Here is a 22,229-nt window from a genome sequence, read left to right on the forward strand (position 1 = left end):
AATGCGTGTTTATCCATACAGTATGTGCGCTACCTCTTAGTCAAAGCCGTAAATATAAATAGAAAATGAACGGTTGGATAATTGCTACTTCTTATTGTCAAGTTTGATGAGGTACGTTCCTTTTTTTTCAACAGACTTGCGACATGAGTGGTGCTGCTATAATGATAGACATATGAGACAATTACCACTTTATTCAGAATGGCAGCCTGTGCGTAATTCATGCATTATTTTTTTAATTATTTAATTAACTCGTGTCTGCGCTCAACAGTTCTTGTAAACTTTCAAAACGTGACCTTTGACCTCACGCCATTTGTGTCTGACTGAGACAAAACATTTAAACAACAAAAGAGAACAGTAGCAAAGGTGACGGAATGGAGTTAAAAGTGCATTTTTTTTTTTTCTATGGTGATTGAATGTGAGTCACTGTGTGTGCGCGTAATTAATTGCTTTTACTGCCTGGTCTGTCAGAGTGGAATTTGCATTTGGCCCTGAACTTGTACGTGTTAGTTGAAGTATTAACTTATTTGAGCAAAGGATTAAGCGCTACCGGTTGTCCCGCGCATGGAATGACCAAACAGAGGGCCCCGCCGGTATGTTTGACGTAGCGCTGCCCTGTCACTTGCCTGCGAGTTTGGCCTTCTCGCTGTCACTGTGAGAACTCGCGCTAACTAATGCGCCTGGTAAAAGACAAACACGCTCACAGTGGGCGCCACGCCTATCTCATGTGAGAAATGTTAGCTTAGCTCGCTCTTCTTTGTTTTACGCGCTGTTATCCGGTAGCAAAGGCCAAACACGCAAGCTAATTATGAGCCAAGAATGCAAGCAGACAGAAACTTACACACATTAGCTTGGCTAATCTTCATAATAATACTAATAATAATAGCAACAATAATAACACAAGATTGTCGTGTGGGAAAGACAGAAAGAGACAAAACAACTTCAATTTTCGTGAGAATGTGCTCAGCTGAATGTGCTAACCTTTCCCGCTAAAGGTAAAAGGTTTTTAGTCAGGGTTGAAGTTTCAGGTTCGAGAAAAGTAGAACAAAGACGAGGCAAACAATTCCAAACCAAACAAGGCAACCTTGTGAACTCAAATGATTTGCTGGTCGAGCGACGACAATGGAAATCATCAACAATCAAAACAAGACCTCTGTTTGCACTTTGGTGCTTGTTTGAGGTAAAAATGTCACATGACAGTACAGGTCAGACATTTTCGCTCCTTTGATCCATCATTTGGTTCATTGCTTTGGTCCAGCCGACCTTCCTCTCACAGTCTTCTCCGGAGCTCATGAGCCCTCTGACACACTTAATGGGATTATGCTAATATCATTTTGGGACGCTGACCTCGGGCCGGTGCCAGGTTTCTTACACATGGCCGCACAAAGACGGGTGAAGGTGGGAAGGAGGAGGCGAGGGCACCCGGGCTTGGCCTCGGCACGGCGACTTGGCACCGGGCGGCGTCCCCGTGGGGCCGAGCTGGAGATGGATGGCGGCGGGGGCAAAGTTTTGCAACCGCAGTGAGAATTCAAGGGAGAAAAAGAAAAATGCTGTTCCATAAAGATCATTTCTCACATTTTGTTTTTACGGTAAATTGATGTCAGAAACTGGATCTAGCGATTGATGATTGTGGTTTTTAGCACTGGACCATCTCCACTCTGGATCTACTTGTAAATGGTTTCATAGTTTTTAAATAGTCTTCAATCAATAAGGTGCAGCTTGAAGGAAAAGGGCCACACTTCTTGAGCTGAGGGTGAAACTTCCATGGAAACACGCCCGTGATTTAGCACAGCTTCCTCCGCCTTTGGTTTCGGGAGGAATTTTATGGAGCGTTTGGAAAAGTAACTCAGCGCGAAGGTCCATTTAAAGTGTCTTAAACAGAGGAATTGTGTCACACAAATACACGTGTGAATGAAACCCAAACAAACCTGCATGTTTCTGGAAATGGACACCAAGGGTGGGAATTGCAAGGTTGCGATGTCTTGGAAAGAAAAAGACTAAACTTGTCGAAACACTTTTTGAACAACAATTTCAAAAATCTTTTTGGGAAACATTAATCAAAACTATGATCACTTCCTATATCAAATATAACTACAGAGGAATTGTTCTGATAAACAAAAGATGTAGCATCAAATGTTCATAACATACGAAGTATAAACATTCATAAACAAGAAATTGATGTCCCTCAGTGGATTTAGGAAGCGAAAAGGCCCCATATAGAAAAAGGCTCCGCCTTCCCTATCAAAATTGACTCGATCTTATTTCGCGTTAAGCTCTACTTGATTGTTTTCCAGTTTCTCTGTGGGTGTATCCGACGACTTTTTTCTTACCCTTTTACCCTTTCTTTTCCTCTTCCTTTCGCCTTCAGAAAGACCACCCATCGGGCTCGGAGGGGGCAGACGTCTCCGCGGAATAATAATGGGGTCGTCCTGGGAAAATTGCCCATGGAAAGGCCTGTCTGGAGAAAAAAAGAAAAGAAAAATTTGGTCTCGTTTCCGATCCCCTCTTGAAAACATTCATCAAGTGTACTCCCGCTGTTTGCTCGGGAAGCATGTGGTCCCCACAACGGGCCTTCAATCCACTCAACTTGTTGACCAATTCGTGAAAACAGAAGGACATGTATGCAAAAAAACAACAACCTATAATTAAAATAGCAAAATGAGAAAAAGTTTAATTGAACCTACCTATGTACAAAGTATCATAGTAGATTACCCATCGATAGCTTGCTAGCTCAATTGCTAACAGCTAAAGCTAGGAAATGAATTATCTATCTATCTATCTATCTATCTATCTATCTATCTATCTATCTATCTATGCCTTGCTGATGCTAAGCTAACGCTAATATCTGCAGTAGCTACTGTACGTATCTCCTGAAATTATTGCATAATTTAAATGATGCATTATGACAAATCATTGAATAGTCTATTTTAAAATAGTCACATTTTGCTAATGTATTTTTTTCAAACATATTGGTAATAAATATTAAATGTGTATTTTATGTTTTTATGGTGACTACCAGATGTATTAAACAATTCTTACCCCAAAATATTATTTTGAACTTTCTGTTACTAATGCATAAATCAAGTGTTAAGAAAACTCTTAGGAGACTTCAGTAGCAATAACTGAAATGAAAAGCCGGCAATAACAGTTTACAGTGTTTTGTTTTTATTGCAAACAATATGATACAAAAAAAGATATGCTTTTTTTTTTTTAAGACGACGCCATGTTTACCTAAAAGGAGACTGCGGTAAGAGATGACACAAATCAGGACTAATGATACAGAATATAAACGAAACACAAATCTCAAACGACAAAAAAAAAGAAAATATGTCCATTCCAGCAACATTTTTTTCCACAAAATAGCTTCAAACGACAGTGAGAAAACAAAACAAGTTCCAGTTTGACTCGAATAATCTGTACACACACGGAATCAAATGATAACATTTACAAATGATAAATAAACACATTCGTACCACAAAACAAAACGACAGCAATCTACTCTGCTCGACGAGCCTCTGAACTCCGAAGATAATTGCGACAAACAAAAAAAGTTAATTTTCCAATAAAATTAATGCTAAAGAATAAATTAAGAGAGGTTAGAGAAGGCGTTGCCGGGAGGAGAGAAGCGCGTGCCGGGGCTCAGACCTGCTGGCTGCTGAGAGCAGGAAGTGGGAATACCAGTGGACGGAGCCTCCCGCCCGCGGCTCCGCAGGCACCAGTGGCATCAAGGCAGACGGAAGCCGAAAAGAGCACGGGTTTCGAGCGCAACCTAACACCCGTCAAACTACGACCTGTCATACTGCAACCCGTCATAAAAGTCGAAAAAAAAAACCTCAGAGAGCTGCTATAAAAAAGGCCAAATGCTCAGAATATAAATAAACATCATATTTCCCCCTCCCCACACGTCTGACTTGGCCTGCGCCACTCAGTCCTCCATTGGAATAAAAATATGTACAGTAGAAAAAAACTCAGTCATCACAGCCCCTCCCCCCAAAAAAACAAAAACGGAAGCAAGGCCACAGAGTGTGCTTTTTTCCCCCCCATTTTACTCGGCATTCCTGATCTTTTAAGACATTTCCAACGGATGGATGGCACGGATTATCTGAAGAGCAGAACACATACACAGTACATACTAAAATATTCCAAAGCACTATGTCCTCACGGAGGATTTATTCATGGATTATATCTAGAAAAATATAATCACCATTCCAAGCGTTACAAAAAGGCACTGTCGGGAGCCAATCCAGAGAGAGACACTCATCCATCCATTCACACATCCATGTTCTATACTGCTTGTCCTCTTCAGGGTCAAACTAGAGCCTTCCCAGGCGGACTACACCCCGGACTAGTCACAGCACGGGGAACAGGATAGACACCGGCTGCACCACAGTCAGGTGAATGTAGCACTACACAATCAGTGACCCCAGAGAGATACAACTAGGAAATCAAAAAAAGAGTCACTGTGGTGTTTTCAAGGGCGGAGTTGAGTCCTCATGGCCGGGACAACTGGGTGTAAATGGGCTGCTGCTCCCAGTGCTGGGGACTGTGGGTGGGCGGCACCGAGGGCACCCCGGCGGTGTCGGCGATGGGGGTGTACATGGGCCTCTGGCTGGGGCTCATGTAGCTGAAGTTGGAGTAGAGGCCGGAGCCTTGGCCTGAAGCGGACGAGTGAGTGTAGTAGGCACCCGCCTGGTGCTCCGAGTAGTCATAATGGGCCCTGGTGATGGGTGGGTACGAGGAAGCGCTGTAGTGCTGGAGGCTGAAGGAGCCGTAGGCTACGTGTTGGGGGGAGCACCCGCCCTGCTGCTGTTGCTCGCCGTAGTGACTCGGGCTCAGTTGCTCCGTCTTGATCTGAGTGGCTCGCTGTTGAGCCTGTTCCCCTGCCGCCGAGCCCCCCAGGGTGCTAAGAGAGTGCTGCTGCTGTTTGGACATCCAGGCCCCAACGGCGCTCGCCGGGGAGGCCACTGAGGAGCCGCCCACGCCGTAGCCCCCGCTGTAGCCCCCTTGGGCGGCCGCCGCCGCCACCACCGCCGCCTGGCTGTGGGGCGGCAGGTACTGGTCGAACTCATCCACGTCGAAGCTGCCCATGTTGGAGATGACGTCGCTGCTCAGCTCGCCGATGTCGACGGCGCCAAAGTCGATATTGAGCTGGCGGCCGGGACCCTCCGGAATCGGGCGTCCCTCGCGCTTCAGGTCTGACTTGGGGAGGTCTGTTTTTGGGGTGGTTGGGGGAGTGGGTGGGCCCTGGGACTGACCTGATGGAAGGGAAAGGATGGTTAGCTTCTTAGGGTGATGCCATGGACTTACTGTTGTTTATGTGACTTTTCAGCATGTTACTGTTTTTGCATATAAAAATGAAATCAAACCATCTGCAAGACATTTCTAAAAGTGTAACGTCCTAATCTAGCTCCAATATTAATACACCAATTTTCTTACTTTCCTCTCCCTGCCCCCTTCTTTACAACATTTAGGCATATTTTTTCACTTTTTAAAAAAATTATCCACGCAATTCCGATTAGCTGCAATGCTTTATCCAATCCAAAACTTTACACTGTATCACTTCACACTCAGCGCTGATTTTGCCTCATAGAGCTAGCTACTTTTTGTCCTAACTAAACAATATCTATACATAAACTTGTGTGTCCTGCCAACAGCCCCATGTTGATCAGAAAATTGCACATCAGCATTTAAATTTTAGCATGTAAAAGTCTGGAGAGAGAAAAAAAAAACCATTCCCTTTGTGTCCCAACGCAAGAATAAAAGACTCCAGGTTACGATGTGAATGTGTTTCTCATTTACCCGAGTGCTCTCCGGGGGAATGCATGTCGCCCATGCTGGAGGCGGGCGAGTCTGCCTGCTGCAGAGCCTTGAAGATGGCGTTGGGCGAGATGTGCGTCTGCTCGCCGTCCTCGGGCTCGCTCTGGCCGTTCTTCACCGACTTTCTCCGCCTGGGCTGATACTTGTAGTCCGGGTGGTCTTTTTTGTGCTGCACCCTGAGGCGCTCAGCCTCCTCCACAAACGGCCTCTTTTCGGCCTCGTTGAGCAGCCTGCGGGGGAGAACGCGTGTATTTTTACGCACTGGAATCATGCAACAGAAACGCGCGAACAATAATAATAATGAAATAAAAATCGTCTATGCATACTGAGATGTATGATAAAACGTCGCAAAAAGTATTTTTTCATGCATGCATGTTGTCTACTTTGTTGCGCAAAAGTATGCGTAAAACAAACAAAAGAGAGCGCGGACGTACCTCCAAAGTTTTCCCAGAGTTTTGCTGAGCTCTGCGTTGTGCAGGTGCGGGTATTGATCGGCCAGCTTCCGACGTGCAGCCTGAGCCCAAACCATGAACGCGTTCATGGGTCTCTTGACGTGCGGCTTGTTCTTACTCGAGCCGTTGACGCGCACCGGCATAGGCACCAGTGTCCAATCGTAGCCTTTAAGCACCTGGGACACGGCGTCTCGAATGCACACGGGAAATTTCTCCTCTTCGCCCTCCTTCTTGTAATCGGCGCCGTGCAAGAGGTGCATGTCGGACGGCCGAGTGTTCTCCGTGTCCGAGCCGGAGCCAGACGGGCATGGCGAGCCGGCCGAGTCTTCGGACATGCTGGGACTGGGCGCGTCGGAGAGACACTTGTCCTGTTCTTCGCTCATTTTCAGGTAAGGGTCGAGGAGATTCATGCGAAACAAGTGGCGAGGGGCACAAAAAAAAAAGTAAGAAAAAGTGCGAATCCACACGCACGGAGCTCCAAAAGAGCGCAATGACAGCCTGCCGGCGAAGGCGCGCTCTCTCCTCCTGCTTGCACTGACGGCAAAATCAAAAGTTCCCAGATAAGCAAATCGGTCCTTTTGGGGTTTGCAAGGAGGGCGAAGTGTGATTTCTACTCCTCAACTTTGGGAAACGTGACTCACGGAGCGACTCTTGCAAGTTGTGAGGAGCGCAGTATTTATTCGAAGGGCCAGGAAGTGATTGCAGAAGGGGGGGGCTGGTAGGCGGGGACGAAACTCCGACTCCCGACAGCGTTTTGCAGGCAAAACTCATATACACCCAAGGTTGTCTTTTACATTCAACTATCAAATTAAATGAGAAAATGCAACTTTTATATGACAAACTTCATTAATGAATTATGGAGGTCGAACAACTTTTTTTTGTTGCAGGATACTCCCTTAAAGTCCAATTTACTCCCACATTTTGGAATCCTGTGCAGATTCTGTCTATATGTTTTATCTACATGTTTAATTGTTGGTGCAACAACAACAACAATTATTATGAATAAAAGTCGAGTGCTCGCACACGTTCACGCATGCATGCAGACCAAGCAGTTGGAGTGGAGCTGTCACTGGGTGCAATCTCACAGTGACCAATAGGGGGCGACAACAGTTCAGAAACACGCAAATAAACTGAAGCAATGAAAGCAACCGAACAGAGATGAACGAACATAAAGCTTTTTTCCCCCTCTTTCCTCTTACTGCATGCCAACTTCAGAATAATTGGTCAAGCGTGCAAGTTTTGCCATTAAGGAAATAGTACATTGGTTACAATACGTATGTATTATAAATTAAAAAGTCAAATCTTGCATTCATGAGTCAGAAGTCATATGAGAAAAAAGTGACATTATAATGAAAATGAAATAGTTTTGAGGGGGGTGAAATATTGTGAGAGTAAAATCATTTTGGGGAGAGAAAAGGTAACTTTGCTGTGCCAACACGTGAGCCGTCCCATTGCGAGGCGGCAGCGTCAAGACGTTGACGAGGCGAAGCCACCGATGGCAAACATGAGCACATGAGAGGGGCGACGGCGGCCCGTTCTCGACCCTCGGGTGCTTTGAGCCTCCCATGAAGCCTCACAGCCCACCGCTAGGGGAGGGGAGGGGTAGTCCGAACAGGCCGGGAGCACGGGGCCCGCCGCGGGACAGAGCGGGTCTTGGGAAACTTCTCAGCTCCACTTCGAGCCCTGGCGTTAAAATGTTGAGGCAAACATTGAGGGTAAACTGGCAAATCATGTCTTCCACCTCTCCCAGCTCGCTGAGATTCCATTGAAGACCTTCAAGTCCACCGCCAGACCCTCAAATGTGGGCACTGCTCAAATTTTTAGTCTGCTCCATTTCAAGCAATGACATCATTTCATGCTAATTTCATTCGAGTTTGAAATTATTTTCAATGGAAACACAGGTGAGCAGAGTAATACATGCTGACCATAAGAATGAATCCAGATTGATTTCACGATCAATCGGCACTATCTGCCTCTGTGATTTATTTTATTTTTTGGCACATCCAATAGGAAAATGCCACTCAGGCTTGCTTTCTACAATCCAAACCGCAAACAGTCTGCCAGCAGAGAAGAGTTGAGTGCGATACCACCTGAACCGACATCACACCTGTCCGAGACTTTCCCCTAACTGCGCAGAGCGCTGCAGACATGGCGAGTACACATATGAGGAAACGCTGACGACATTTGGACTCATCTCCCGCCTAATATCATCGTTTCCCCACCATCCGGTGAGATGGAAACACATTTTGTCTCCAGGGAATCCAGCCGGCAACGGATGGGCCGTTGCCGGTGTTTGCCGAACCAGATCAGAGCGCCTGGGCCACGGGCAGTTGTTGACACACAGCGGTTTACGAAGGGTAAAGTTTAAACGAGACTTATCAAGGGCTTGACACTAAGGGAGGGGGGGTGCTCGCAGTCTCGGAAGATTCTCTCACACTTCCTTGATATCCCCGAGTGAGCCGCAAAACAGCCCTGAGCAGCTTTGCAAGTAGCACTGAGGAGAATGTATGCTCCTAGTGAAAAACTTTTCAGAACACACTGTTTCCATAACTATGATCTCTGAATGCTTTCATATAATTTAAAATGCCTCTTACAATATTACATATACCTAAAAATAAATGCCTTACCAAAAATCTAATGGAGACTCTCAGGAACGACCCAGGCTAAAGTTAGCTCCTTAACACTAGCTAGCTTAGTTAAGTTCTAGAGGGCTTCAAAGCTATCAGTCTCTTTTTAACATTATTGTGAATACCAAGAAATCCAAAATCCAACTCGGGACGTGCATTTGACTAAAATGATATTTTAAAAATAAAATAATCTCCCAAATTAACAGTGCTTTGTCAAACATTAGCCTTTTTTCTCACATTTTGAAAAGTGACACAGTGTGTGAGAATCATTGCATGTAGATGGAAGCTACTTTGGAAAAAAAAAAAAAAACACATCATCGGATAATGAGCAAAAGGAAAGCCAGCTGCAAGACCGAAGCACGGACGGGCGTCCTTCAGCCAGCAGCGTGTGCTCCTCCCGCCGCCTGCCGCACGCTTTCTCATCGACCTCCTCCTTTCTCCAAAAGTCTGCTCGGCAGATAGCGCTGCCGCGGCAATCCGGCACTTATCTGCTCGACTGAAACTCCCTCGCCACTCATTGATAGTTTATCTGCCAGGAAGGAAATGCACAAGCCAACAGCGGGACCATATCAAGCCAAGTACAATAAAACATTTGGAAATGGCAACATAAGGCCTCGTTCGCAAGGAACCAAATAAGCACCTTCGGCCATCCGAATTGAACGGTGCTGAGTGACTTGGCGCGAACCTCCATGCCTTCAGGTGATGTGACCCCCCCCAATTCCAACTCCCCAGGAGATGCTTTTGAATGACAATGAAAGTCAGTCGCCTGCATTCTTCGTCGTCAAGCCTGACCCGTAATTATGTCCCAATAAGAATGGCTCGTTTTTAAGGGCGCTGACAAAATGCTACGTTAGCCCATTTGCGACGTGTCGACCCATCCACTTCCTGGTTTCTGCCAACTGCTTGTCTTCATCCAAATTTATGCCAGCGTTTATTTATTGTATGATCTGAAATGACGTTGCTCCAAATTACTACTAAATTTTGGACTTATTTAAATCGTTTTTTGTAAAGTTCCTGAACAAGCAATAATAATAACAATCCGCCTTAAAAATACTAAATCCGGTTTGCTCTAATTAAAAGGCGACAAGGCCATGCCGTTGAAAGCGTAAGCCTCTCGGTGGAGGTAATTCGAAACATCGCATTGTGATAAATGTCTTTTTTTTTTTTGCAATCTCTCCCCCCTTCACTATCCTGCCACCTTAGCCGGCTCGTTTTTTTTTTTAGCGGGCCTCGTTTTGTTTGAATGGGCAATGAAAAGAGCCATTCTTCCCACGCGGCCAGTCACGATGCTCCAAACACGGCCGAAATGAGAGAGTGATGATATGTAATCGCTTTCCGCAGCGTTGCCTTGCCGCTCCGCTTTGTGACCTTTGCCAAACAGACTCGCGTAGCCTAAAAATGCACTTCCTGTTTCAGCTGTGACGCCGCGCGTCGCTACGATAGAGCCCGTCGTAGGGGAAATACGCTTGGAGTCTGTGTGGGCCCAAGCAGATCCAGTCCTCTTGGGTGTTTCCGCTGGGGATTTCAGCATTAGCGCGCACCAATGAGATTAATACGCTCGAGAAAGGCTGGGAGGGTGCAGAACAATGGCATACTTGAAGGGCTTTAAAAAAGTCTCTTATTACCAAGTGCTGAGCAAAAATGGCATTTAGCAAACAGAAATAGAACTAAATGTGCTTTCTTTCCCCCCAAAAACGAGAAGATTCAAAGTTTGATTCTTATTCTTGGACCATGTCACACTTGTTGCTAGGCAGAATTCACAGAGACTCACTCAGAGGCTACCCATGCACTTCAGGCAGTTTGAATACAATAGAAAACTAAATTATGTGGAAAGCACATCAATTTAACTTTCAGTAATTTAACTTTCTTGTATTTAGAAAAAAATCAAAGTAGTCTGACCTTGTGCTGTTTAAAAACATAATGATTTCAAGTTCAGCATATTTTTGGTATACTTTGTGCTCACTTAATTAAAGTAACAATAATAAAAATAAATAGTTATTTTAGACGTCATTGGCGCTTTCTTTAAAGTAGCATTGTCTCCATATTGAATGCATTTGAAATATGAAAAGGAAAATAAACTGCAAATAAGCGTTGCTATTTCTTGTTTCGTAAACACGCTGCAAGCTCGCAGTCACGGCTGGCCGCTCCTCGGTGCTCCATATAAATCTATTTTGTCATTTTGCGGTCTCAGAGTCACTTTGCAGCACAATCGCAGGCACCAGACTGCAGACAGCCAAGAGACGTCGGGTCGACTACGTGCCAAGCATAATAAGAACTCTCGGGGTCGTGCGTGTATCCCCTCGCCGCTTCCTCCGCTTGCTCCTCACGCTCCTGCCGGGCGCTCCCGTGTTCAGAGCGGCCGCCACTCGACGGGGAAGCGCCGTCTAATTGGGCCGGCCCAGTGGCGGTGGCCCCGAACCTCCGGGAGCCCGGCTTTTGGCATTCTAATGTTACGCTTGAAGGAAATTGTCCGGCGCTATTTCCTGAGATCCAATATTTGAGCTGTTTGCTTTCCATTCTTGTGCGACTATGAAGACTGGAAGAGTTTTTTATTAGATTTGCTGTCTGCTGACGGTCGGCAAGATGGTATGCCACTGGATCATTGGCTACTACATACAAATCCAAACTACGATACTCTTAGACAGTATTTCCCAACATTCATGAGCTAACTAACTTAGCTAGGTTAGCATGAGTACATTTAGTTGTGTAGATGGAGACAGATATTCTTAAATAAACCTCTTCTAAGTTGTGGAGCTAACTTTTTTAGCTCGAGGAAGCTAACTAGCAAAGTAAGCTAGCCCTATGCAGATTCATATACAAGTATGGACCCAAAGATGGTGTCCGGTTGGGTTCTTGCACTGGTTCTATGTGTAACAATCAGCCATTGACCAAGCCGGCAGGTTATCATGGAGCGGTGACCCTCTGTAATTGCACATGCTCTGTAATTACAAATCTAGAGTTACCTATCGCATCTACACCTCGACGCACTCCTATGACCTGGAACTGTAGCTTCAACACATCCTAGCGGGGTTGAAGTCACCCACTGAGGCAAGTCTTTCTAATGACGGGTCGCACAGATGGCGGACACTGAAAAGGAAAATGGCGGAATACAACCCTGACCCTTGATGGAAACCCTACCTTGAAGCCCTACCCCTGTATTGAACACAAACTATGAAACTCTAACGTTGTTTGGAAACCTTACTATGAGTCCTTAACCCTGGCTTGAAACCCTAATTTCAAACATTAACCCTTGACATGTTAGCGCCCGGATCAGGAGGTGAAAAAAGAACACATTAGCATGTTTCTCGCCATGGTAAAGCTAACAAGCCCAGCTCAAATTTAAAGCGGTGACAAGAAACAACAACAACATGTAAGACAATATGGAGGAGGAGGGCAGAACTTTTAGCTGCAGATAATTATCATTTTAAATGTCCATTTATGAGCGTTGTCATGTGTCCTTGAGGAGGCGCACGATGTCAAAGGGCGCCGCGTATGCATTTCATCTGGCGGGGAGCAGCTTTCCTGCCGGAGCCCAAAGTTAAGTGAGCGTGAAGGTGGAAATCTCTGCTTATGGTGCGAGCGGTTGTCCTTGGCCGTGACAGCGCAAACACGGGCGGGCACCTCCTCAGCGGGCGCCGGCTCATTTTTATCGCGGCGGTAAACTGACTCCCGCTCCCAAAAGCGCTCTGCGGTCCTGCGTAAATATCTTATTGACGGCAACGATAACAGCTTAACCCGTCGCAGACTCAAACGGCAGACAGTGCCTCTGCTTGTCCGAAAAACACCCTGTTGATTGTTATCAAATGTATTTTGTATTTGACTTGTTTTGAACCGAATTTTACACAAATGATGTTTCAGACGGCGGGAAAAGAATACAAAACCGTACACGGGTACATGGTGTAGACAGTTTAAGCCGTGAGATCAGTCAAGCAATAAGAAGCAAGGCCCGTTCTTCCAAGAATTGAAACCTGAGGCAAAAAGAAATTTCATGTACTTCCAGGCAGTAAGATAATTGGATCCAAGTGCACGGCTGGATCACATCTGCAACTGTTACGTTTGACATTTAAACAGAAGTATCCTCATTACAGCACTTGTTTTTATTTAAAAGATCTCTTGAAACGGCTTTCGTTCCTATGTTGTTGTATTCTTAGGCCAAATAAATCACGTCGGGGGCTCAGGAGTTGGGTGGGCGGTTCGGGGGTGTGAGATTATGTGCAAATTCGACACATTCCCGACTGTCGTCAAATAGGAATAATTAAATTAAATTAAGTTGCTTAAAAAAACTCCAGGAGTGCCAAGAAGGTCCCTAGAAAATATCTGGGGATCCGGCCAGCCTAAAGAAAATGGCAAAAATGGCACCTTTCTTGAGTACAGTAACAGTAACTTATTTTACCGTCATAAAATAAAAAATATAAAATATATACAGAATAAAAAAATATATACAGAATAAAAAAGAAACATACACCCACCCGTCGCCACCATCAGAGACTTTCCAACAATGGGCCGTGATGACACGAACAAGTATTTAGTTGACATTCGGCAAAGCGGCCTATCCGAGCATATCCGCAAACATTTGCGCTAATAAAAAGAAAAGTTGAATAACGACTCGCACCGCGCTACATGGAAACAATTACTTCTTGGCACATTTCAGCCAGCGCACGCTGCTCGTGTTTGCGCAGCTTCCACTCCAGAATAACTGCGGCCCAAACGTCACCGGCGCTTTGGTTTGACACGTTTGGCGCGCCAGAGCCAAAGCAACATCTGGACGCCAAGCGAGAAGCGGCTGCCAAGAGAGCGCGGGGCCTCGCCGCACCAGCGCTGCCCGCCGGGCTGGAAATGAGCTGAGCTGTGCATCCAGCGTCACTTTGTCTGCGCTGATGTTGCAAAATGCAGCTCAGTCATTTAAATTTAGAAGGAAAGCATTGAGCAGAGCAAAAAAAAAAATTGTTGCCCAAATATAAACAACTCCCATGCTGTCGCCACAAGGAAGCAAATAAGACTCACAGCTTTAGATTTTGTAATGAAATCAAGACTAATAAAATACAACATGGACATTTTTTTCCAGCAGTGGAAATAATGCAAATAATAATAATCTGATACTAAATTATCAAATCAAAGCTAAAAGGTAACCAGAGTTGCTTTGAGTTTTATTGGCTTCACCGATTAGCGTTAGCTAACAGCGCTAGCTAGTTTTGTTTGTGTTTTTCAGTTTGAACGTCACTGTTAGATGACTCGTGATGCTTTCCTCCTGCGCCGCCAATGTGCCCTCTACTATGTGGAACCCCAAAATAAATCGAAAGCGGGGTTTTGGCGAAAGGAAACACAAACAAGTGTCACCCGCATGTCAAACACTGGCAACAATTAGAATGTCAAGAGATGCAAATGGAATTGTCATCTGCATTACAGATTCAGAAAAAAGACCACAATTCAAATCAATAACAAATACAATCTGGTGTAGAACACAGGTTTTGATATCGACCTAAAATTGGTCTAAAAGTCAAGAGTAGATACTAAACAAACTTTGACACGTCTTATCAGCAAGCATCGGCGGCCTGTTTGGATTTCACTTGAAAATCCAACAAGAAGGAACGCTCTCACTCAGCGCCTAACCCACGTTAAGTGTTTAATCTGTTTGTTTGCTCCGAGCATACATCCGAGCTCGCGGGAGAAAGTCGCCAAATACTTTTCATTTTGGCATCGCAATACAACTACGCGACAGATCGAGTCAAAGGGCTACGCAACGGGCGCCTTCTGCGTGAGGCTGTTACGGATCAGAGGTTAATGTGCTGCCGGAGGCCATACGAGGCACAGTCCTAAATTTAGCCCTTAGTAGGAAGTCCGCACTGTCAGTTGACCCCCAGGGAACTCCACAAAAGGCACGAAGAGGTGATTTATTTCCGTTTGCCATGCAGAAGGAAATAATGCTAAAATAGATTTTAAAAAGAAATGGGAGAATCAAGTGAAATCATTTTCTATAGTCACTTATTTTTTACATTTATAGAATGACAACTTCTGAGTTGTTTTACAACAGTCTGGAGCAATCTTCTCCACAAAGTGCCATTTGGGAGTAACCGGCTCTTTTATTGAGCGAGTTCTCAAGGAAAAAAAAAAAAATCACGTCAGACAGCGGGCCACCGATGCCGCTGTGAAAACGCCGCCTTGATGAGGCTTTCCTGTTTCCCCGCTGTGTGAACGTGCACGGCTCAGTGCAAAGCAAGCAGAGTGATGCGGCGCGTTGGGACTACCGTGTTGAGACGGATTGTGTTTTTAATCGCTGCTGACATGTCAGCCTGCCTGCATCTTGCCAGGAGGAGACGTTTTTGGCCTTCACGCGCTGCTCTTAATTGTGGCGTACGAGGGGGTGTCAAAAAACTCAACCTCAAACCTAAATAAATGAAGGCACTGCTCATTTCAAATTTAAAAATCTTCCATGTTACTATCTCGAGACAACATGCATTAGCATTAGCTTGTGTCATTAGCTTGTATGTAGTCAAGTAAAGCTGGGTGTACCCAGCAATAACAACGAAGATATTTTGACTCGTTTGGACCCGACTGAGACGTTTATAAGCTGTCCCAGAAATAGACGGTGTGTCGTCAGTAGACCGTCCCCACGACAGTGACGTGACCATGTCTTCCTCGCACCTAGCTGAAAAGATTTAGTTGCGGCGTGAGCCAACCCACAGTCTGACCTGCTTCCTGTTCTGACATTCTATGAGGATACAGTCAGTTATAGCCAGAGATCTGTGACGACAGTTAAAGTTCATTTTATAGCCAAGAGACCAAGATTTTAATCTATTTTGAGTTTTGGCTACATGACTCGACTGACCTGACACTCAGATAACATGATCTGTGAAAATTATCTGCTCTCTCTGGCATCATCTTGTCCTTCTAATTTGATTTGGGAAAAACCACCACGCCAGAGGCAAAACAACACTCACCATATGTCAATTTAAAATTAAGTTTAGTATTGCTAGCACTGCTATTTTTTTGAAAAGGTTTGAATCATGCTTGGAAATATTATTTGTTCCTCACAGAAGAGTTTGAGGACCACAGCCTTATGTGTCTGTATCACAGAACAAAAAGCCATAACGCAGTTGCTACTGTAGCACGCTATTCCTCACGCTAGTCCCCAGTTGTCAAAATCCTTAATTGGCGAAGTCCGACCACCTAGGTCCATTTATTTTATGCGTGCGCATGCCGTCGTGTTTATGTAGCCGTAATTGGCCGACAGGTGGGACGAAGGCCTGCTGTTTTGCTTAACCTCTCTCTGCGGTAATTCCGAGCCGAGGCTAACTAGACCTTCCTTAACCCCCTGACTTTAGACCCAATCAACACATGGATATTAGGCACCGCGCAACCTCTGCCTCGGAGTATCAGTGAAGCGGTTTGTGGTAAAAACCTGTCAAAATATCCCACTCTCGTTTGTGTCGGGCGACGGCAACAAGACCTCTACAGTAATTTCCCCCAAAATCTGTCCAAATTGCTTTAGTCTTAAATTAGCTGTAATTGGCCTGTGCGTTAGGTTACTGGGGGTAGCCCCCAATCATGCGGCGGGAAGCAGAAGGGCTTGCATAGTCACTTCCAGCTGGTTAATGACGACCCGACGGGTGCTTACCAACATCACGGCCGTTGGCAAACGTTACGGATGGACGAATATTAGCTCGGGCTGAAGTTTGTTTAACTAAACGGCTCCGGCACTTGACTATGAATAATGAGACCTGGAGCACAATGCTGTCTTGTCCATGAACCGACTTTGGAGTTATTCACGATACAATGATTTTCTTTTTTGCTTTGACTTACGAGCAAAAACTCGAGATACATTATGAGTGCTGTATGATGGTAGCGACTTCAACTCACAAGCAGCATAATCTGACAAGATTTACTGGCATATATTCTTTATCCTCTGCAAAGAACGACTAGCGTGTGATAAAATGGTAATAAATCGCTACATTAAATAGGCCATATTTTTGAAAGTACAATAATACAGTGTGCTATTTTTCTTATCAAAAATAGATTGCTTTTTTTAGAAGGCTATGATGTCATTTGCAATGTATCGGCGATATGGAAATGTTCAATAATTCTACCGTGCGTCACTATTATCTCTCTCGACTACCTGGCTCACCAGTAACGTGAACTCTCGGGCTAATAATGATCCTCTGCATGGGGTCACGCTGCATTAGGGCTGAGGTGGGGGCGGTGGTGGTGGGGGGAACAGACCGGCTCTTTGTGTTTTGCCAGTGAAGTTAAGGAGCAGGGCTAATCAGGGGAGGGGGGGCGAAAGTGTACACCGCCCCACCCCCAAATCAGCTCCAGTCAGGCCGAGCAGAATTGATCTCAAACTTATTAACTTTGCTCAGGGCTCAAATTGAAACCAGCTCGGGCGCTCCAGAGGTGGCAAGTGTGAGAAGTGACAGTATGGGATGGAGGGGGGGGGGGGGGGTATGGTCATGCAGATGCAGGAGGAGAGGCAGGAAAACTCCGTGGCAATGCAGAGCAATTGCGTTTTTTGAACTTGATGAGACAGAACGCCTCATGATGACCTCCCCCAAACAGGGGAAAGGGGGGAGGAGCATCCCCGCTCTCTTCCTGGGCTTTGTCAGGCCAGGTGTGCTCTTACGTCCGAACCATGGGAAAGCGACGGCGCCTCAGCCCTCCCCATCTGATTCATCCCAGCCACTGTTGCGTTACTCTCCATACTGATTTGAATCTCTCCATTTGCGCCTTTTGTTTTGCGCAGGTCTGCTTTAAATCAGCCCCCCCCCAACCTGACGTTTGCTTAATGTCTCATTAGCCCTGGGTGGGCATGGCCTTTGATTATAGGAAGTGCCTGGAGGCGGGGCTGCCAGGACGGCTGAATTTTGACAAAACCGCCACGCTGATCAATCATCGCCTGACACCTTGTTTTGTGCTTCATTTCAGAGGGTTTGCTTAAGGGATACGTCAACCCCGCAAAACCGCCACCAAGCTCACTCGGGGTTGAACTGATGCCATTTCCGCTCGCCGGCCCATGCGTCACTTTTCCAGGGTGGCGATGCGTGTCTGTAGATCTGCTTCCTTTGTCTGCGGGCGGCGTTGTGAGTGGCTCATCAATCTGGAGTGCTCATCACTGTTTGTATTCCTTTAAGATGACACAAATACATTCCACTCCCAACTTCTTCTCTTCTTTGCTAACTCAACTGCCTCATTGCCACTCGGTCGGTCTTCAAGGCTCTCGACCCCTCCCTCTCCCTATCCCAAACACTGGCCAGATGGCCGGAAAGTTTACTTTATTTAAATTTGGTAATTCCGGCTCTTTCCCTCCCCGTTCCGACCCCCCGCCGACGACTCCACGCATCCCATCTCCGAGCGGCTCCTCCCGCTTTCTCGTCTACTCCCCACGCGAGACTGACCAAAGTGCTGACACGAGCGTTTTTGGGCTACTGTGTGCATTCCACCTTACTGCACCTGCCTGTCATTTGACTTTGAAACTGTCCCACCTGCTGCTTTCATCTCACCGTCCACCTTTGGTGGAGACGAGACCCCACACTGACAGGTCCTTGATTATAGTGCCGGACCCCAAATGAGGGTCACGGGGCATTGGGCTGTCATTAAGGCTAATTGCTGGTTACATCCCCTTCTTCCTTTTTAATGCAACTAATCCAGGACGTGTCTGCATTTCCTAAAACAAATACATTGGTGCCTTGAGATACGAGTGACCCCGTCGTTGAGGGTCCATCTTTTGAAAGCAGAGCAGTCCTGGTTCTGGACGGTGTGGCTATCCGAGAAGGAAACTGAATATAAATGTCAAACAATAGCAAGGGTGCTGGGGGAATAGTCCAAAACGGCCATTTGGCAGGTGCGCCTCGGCGCCCTCCGCTCTGGTTCCCACACGTATCACCAAGACCTGCGCTCAGCCCTGGAGACCGGGCCCGATTCACCATACGAGATCAAGTGGCGATCAATTAATGGGGGAACAACACCGACGTCCCACCCTCTCCTACTTGGACTCGTACAAGTGCACATTTGCAACTCTATCTGTTGTCTATGCGGGCAATACAAGAAGGGGGGGCTGTGAGAACCACCAATGATGCTGCCATTGTTTGCATGAGTGAGGACTGATAGGTGAGGTCACCTCGGAAAGTAAGCTGGGGTGCCATACTGACCACGAGAACTTCCAAGTGCAGATAGAAAGCAAGACATTCGTTTTGTCGGATCGCAAGACGCCGAAACTCGCACTGTACTTGACGTACCTTCCGTTCCTGATTATCTTCTCATGCTTCAATCCTACACTTCATTGCTTGGAAAACCCCAATAAAGCTGCAATAAAGCCACACACCAGGAAGAAAATGTAGCGCTAAATCAAAATCCGTAACACGTGACAAAATGACTCCCCACGGATGCACCTAAAGTCATGGAGGCCTCGTTTCAGGTAAAAATCTTTCCTCAAAAGGCCGGGAATGTCGTAAAGGGCCGCTCGCTTTCCCCAACACATCCGCCTCCCCGGTGGCAGCTTGGCCTCGGCGGTGAGGCTACTCAAAACATCTTCGTACTGTAACTTGAAATGTTTTGAAGCAAAGTCTGATCTGCACTGATTTAAGCAATACTAAATACAATTTAATAATCTCCACGACGCCTCCCAGAGTATGAATCCATTCACTCCACCAAACCTAAAACTTTGCATTTTTCCCCATCAGATCACTCATAAGAGTCCAGCAAGGCACTTTAACGGCAACCAAAACAGCTCTTGCGGTCTCCGGCATTCAAGTTTGATGCAAACGCCTGTGGAACCTTTTTATGCAAACAGGCGTCCAGGAGACCTCTACAAATATTTGGCTTTCCACCCCCCCTGCACTTTTCGGGGTAGCCTTTTATCCCCGATGCGAAAGGAAAAGTGTTTGCCCTAAAAAACACACACTCAAGAAGAAGACGATGGCGATACCCAGAGGGTCAAATGTCCTGAGTGGGCCATTTGCCAGGATGCTCGCACAGAAACAGAAAGAAGGGGTCCGAGTTTAAGTGGCTGTTGTCGAGATGGCCGAAGAAGATTAGCTGCTACCTCTATGAAATCTCCTTCTAATTGGTGAGGGAATTTGATTTGTGAAAGGCCACAGCTGATTATTTCTACTCTGTTAATGCATAAACACAAGTCGCTACTAAGTGGTCGCCATGATCAGATAGCAGTCTCTCGGCGTCTACCGTCGGCGAGGGCTTCCTGGTCGATTTCGACGGCCATGTTGTGATGCAAGCACAATAAAATTCATTTTTAAGAATGATTCACGTTTGGCAGCTAATCAATTGTTATCGAATACAATGCAGGGGTTTACGTCAACGTGTTTAGTTTAGTCGTATGTTGTTTTAGATGAGTAAAAATAAAAAACTGGCTTCATTTATAAATATTTCTATTTTTCTAAATAAAAGCGTATAAATGTGGAAGCTTTATGACTATTTTTTTTGTATTAATAGTTGTTTGCCCATTAAGTGGTTACATCATCTGATCTATATTTTTTTTTAAAAAAGAACTGACTTTCACCCTGGAGATGCAGGAATGTTTCATCTCCTGAATTGAAGGGTGCCTTAAGGGTTGGGGGGGGGGGGGATAGGTTCTCCCCAGCCGTGGTCCGAAGTGGATCCTCCATGCTCTCGGCGTGATTAGGGGCACTTTCAAAGAACAAGAGTTCAGATTGGTTGCTAATTTGACAAAATTGATGCCGATAAGTAGCATGACACCCAGCGGGGTGCCCCTGCCCCTTTGGTGTGTGGCCCCCATGCTGAGTCTTTCCCACAGGCCCCAATAAGCGAGGGAAGAACAAGAAGGAGACGACGAAGGCAGCTCCTGCTTGGAGACCAGCATCCAGCCTCGGGCTCAAGTGGCGTGAAAGAAACGAGGGCACCGTAATCCTGACACCATTAAACTGTGACTGATGCCATTCTTTACGGGTCTTATGACTGCATATGTGGCCCATGGGGGATGGGGGGACTCGCTGGGTCACAATGTGGAATGGGGACACGGGACAGCGCCACGTCCTTACACTAGCATCTGCCAAGTTCTGGTCAGGTCACTTTCTACGCATCAGAAACCAACGACCAAGACCAAATCCAGAATCTCTGAACTGACTTTCAGCTATCAAATCAATCACTAAAACATCTCCAGACTGAAGTGGTGCATGATCCAAACAGACCAGCAGAAACATTTCCATGCCCGTAGACTTGATCATTGTAACCCTCCAGGAGCATCAAACAGCTGCAGATCATTCAGAACACTGTGAGTATCTTCAATAGCCGGTCTTGGTTTTGTTTGACTTTTGAGGCTTATCCGCTCACTTTGCTGACTGTATTTTGACTGGTTATTATTTTGACATATCTATCCTGAGTAGGATCACAACACGGGGATTTGCTTAAGCGGCTATCCGGTCTCATCCTTGTAAAGCCCTGATAAGGGGGTTTCACTGACCAAATCCTGTCTACCTCATGCCACCCCCCCTGGCTGTGTCAAATTGCCCCCGCTCTCCCTCTCTCGCTGATCATTTCAAGCCCCGCGGCAGCCGTGACACAGACGCTCAGCAGAAATGTCTCTTTAAACGGCTAATGTGCCCACCTGCAGTGCCCCCTGCGTGGGACGATTGTTTCACCAGTGGGTCCTACTGCCTGGCTGGCTGGCGGGATGAGCTGCTTCAGGCTATGGCTCCTTATTTCGAGGTTAGGATGCCTTCTGGTGGAGATGATGCGCCCCGCTGATTTAAAGTTGCCAATTTTGGTGCATGTAATGATTGATGGAATCACACAAAACCGCATTGAGGAAACTTCAACCAAAATATCAACAAATCTAACAAGATTTTGGTTGAGAATTTGGAAAGGTCCTGAAACCTGCAAATAATGAGACTTTGGCAAAGACTTCAAAAATTCTCACAACACTTTTAAAAAGAGGTTCACATGCTTAAGGCTAAGACCTCTAATCTCATGAGACTTTGGCCGACTTCTGCAAATCTCAGTGAGTGAGCGCTGCAGTCGACTCTGGCTAGTTGCTAGCTTGCCTTTGTTTTGAGATGCTACCAGCGTCACAGAATGGATCAAATTTAGAGGTACCATCGTACGCACTCGATGTGGAGTAACTCTAGTCGTCTGATCACATATTTAGGCACTGACCCGTCTGACCCCCAAGACTGAGCTGTTTCCTAGGAAACCACTGCACTGATGAGAACCTGAGGTGGGTGGAGGTTTTGCAAGGCGGGGGGCTGCCCAGTCTGAGAGCGGCTCTAGATAATGCAAATAAACAGTCGGCCGTGAAACAAAATGGCTTAATTGTGCAGGCTTCATCTTGCGCTGAGTCACAAAGGCTTGAGGGAGGTTACGCTTCCAC

The 22,229-nt window shown here is 46.1% G+C and overlaps 1 protein-coding gene and 1 long non-coding RNA gene across 5 annotated transcripts in view; both read right to left on the minus strand.

Moving 5' to 3' along the window:
• The window catches only part of LOC119126401, a 65,575-nt gene that overhangs the window by 22,312 nt on the left and 21,034 nt on the right, over positions 1–22,229 (minus strand). For all 4 annotated transcript variants that reach the window (XR_005098645.1, XR_005098646.1, XR_005098644.1 and 1 more), the window contains exon 3: positions 2,328–2,455. This is a non-coding gene — a long non-coding RNA (uncharacterized LOC119126401). The remainder of the gene's footprint in view (positions 1–2,327; positions 2,456–22,229) is intronic.
• Positions 3,140–6,935, minus strand: LOC119126366 (transcription factor Sox-9-B-like). Its single transcript, XM_037257598.1, has 3 exons — positions 6,249–6,935; positions 5,797–6,044; positions 3,140–5,252 (listed from the first exon to the last, which is right to left on the minus strand). Exons 1-3 carry the CDS (start codon positions 6,674–6,676, stop codon positions 4,489–4,491), a joined length of 1,440 nt encoding a protein of 479 aa, XP_037113493.1. The 5' UTR covers positions 6,677–6,935; the 3' UTR covers positions 3,140–4,488.

The sequence above is a fragment of the Syngnathus acus genome, chromosome 8 (assembly GCF_901709675.1).
Source record: "Syngnathus acus chromosome 8, fSynAcu1.2, whole genome shotgun sequence".
NCBI classification, from domain to species: domain Eukaryota; kingdom Metazoa; phylum Chordata; class Actinopteri; order Syngnathiformes; family Syngnathidae; genus Syngnathus; species Syngnathus acus.

Bases quoted from the DNA above. Each gene is read 5' to 3' on its own strand.
- LOC119126366 (XM_037257598.1), bottom strand. From the start codon at position 6,676: ATGAATCTCCTCGACCCTTACCTGAAAATGAGCGAAGAACAGGACAAG. The intron at 6,045-6,248 runs GTACGTCCGCGC...TCTCCCCCGCAG, and splicing joins ACTCTGGGAAAACTTTGGAG to GCTGCTCAACGAGGCCGAAA. The intron at 5,253-5,796 runs GTAAATGAGAAA...CCCTTCCATCAG, and splicing joins TTCCCCCGGAGAGCACTCGG to GTCAGTCCCAGGGCCCACCC.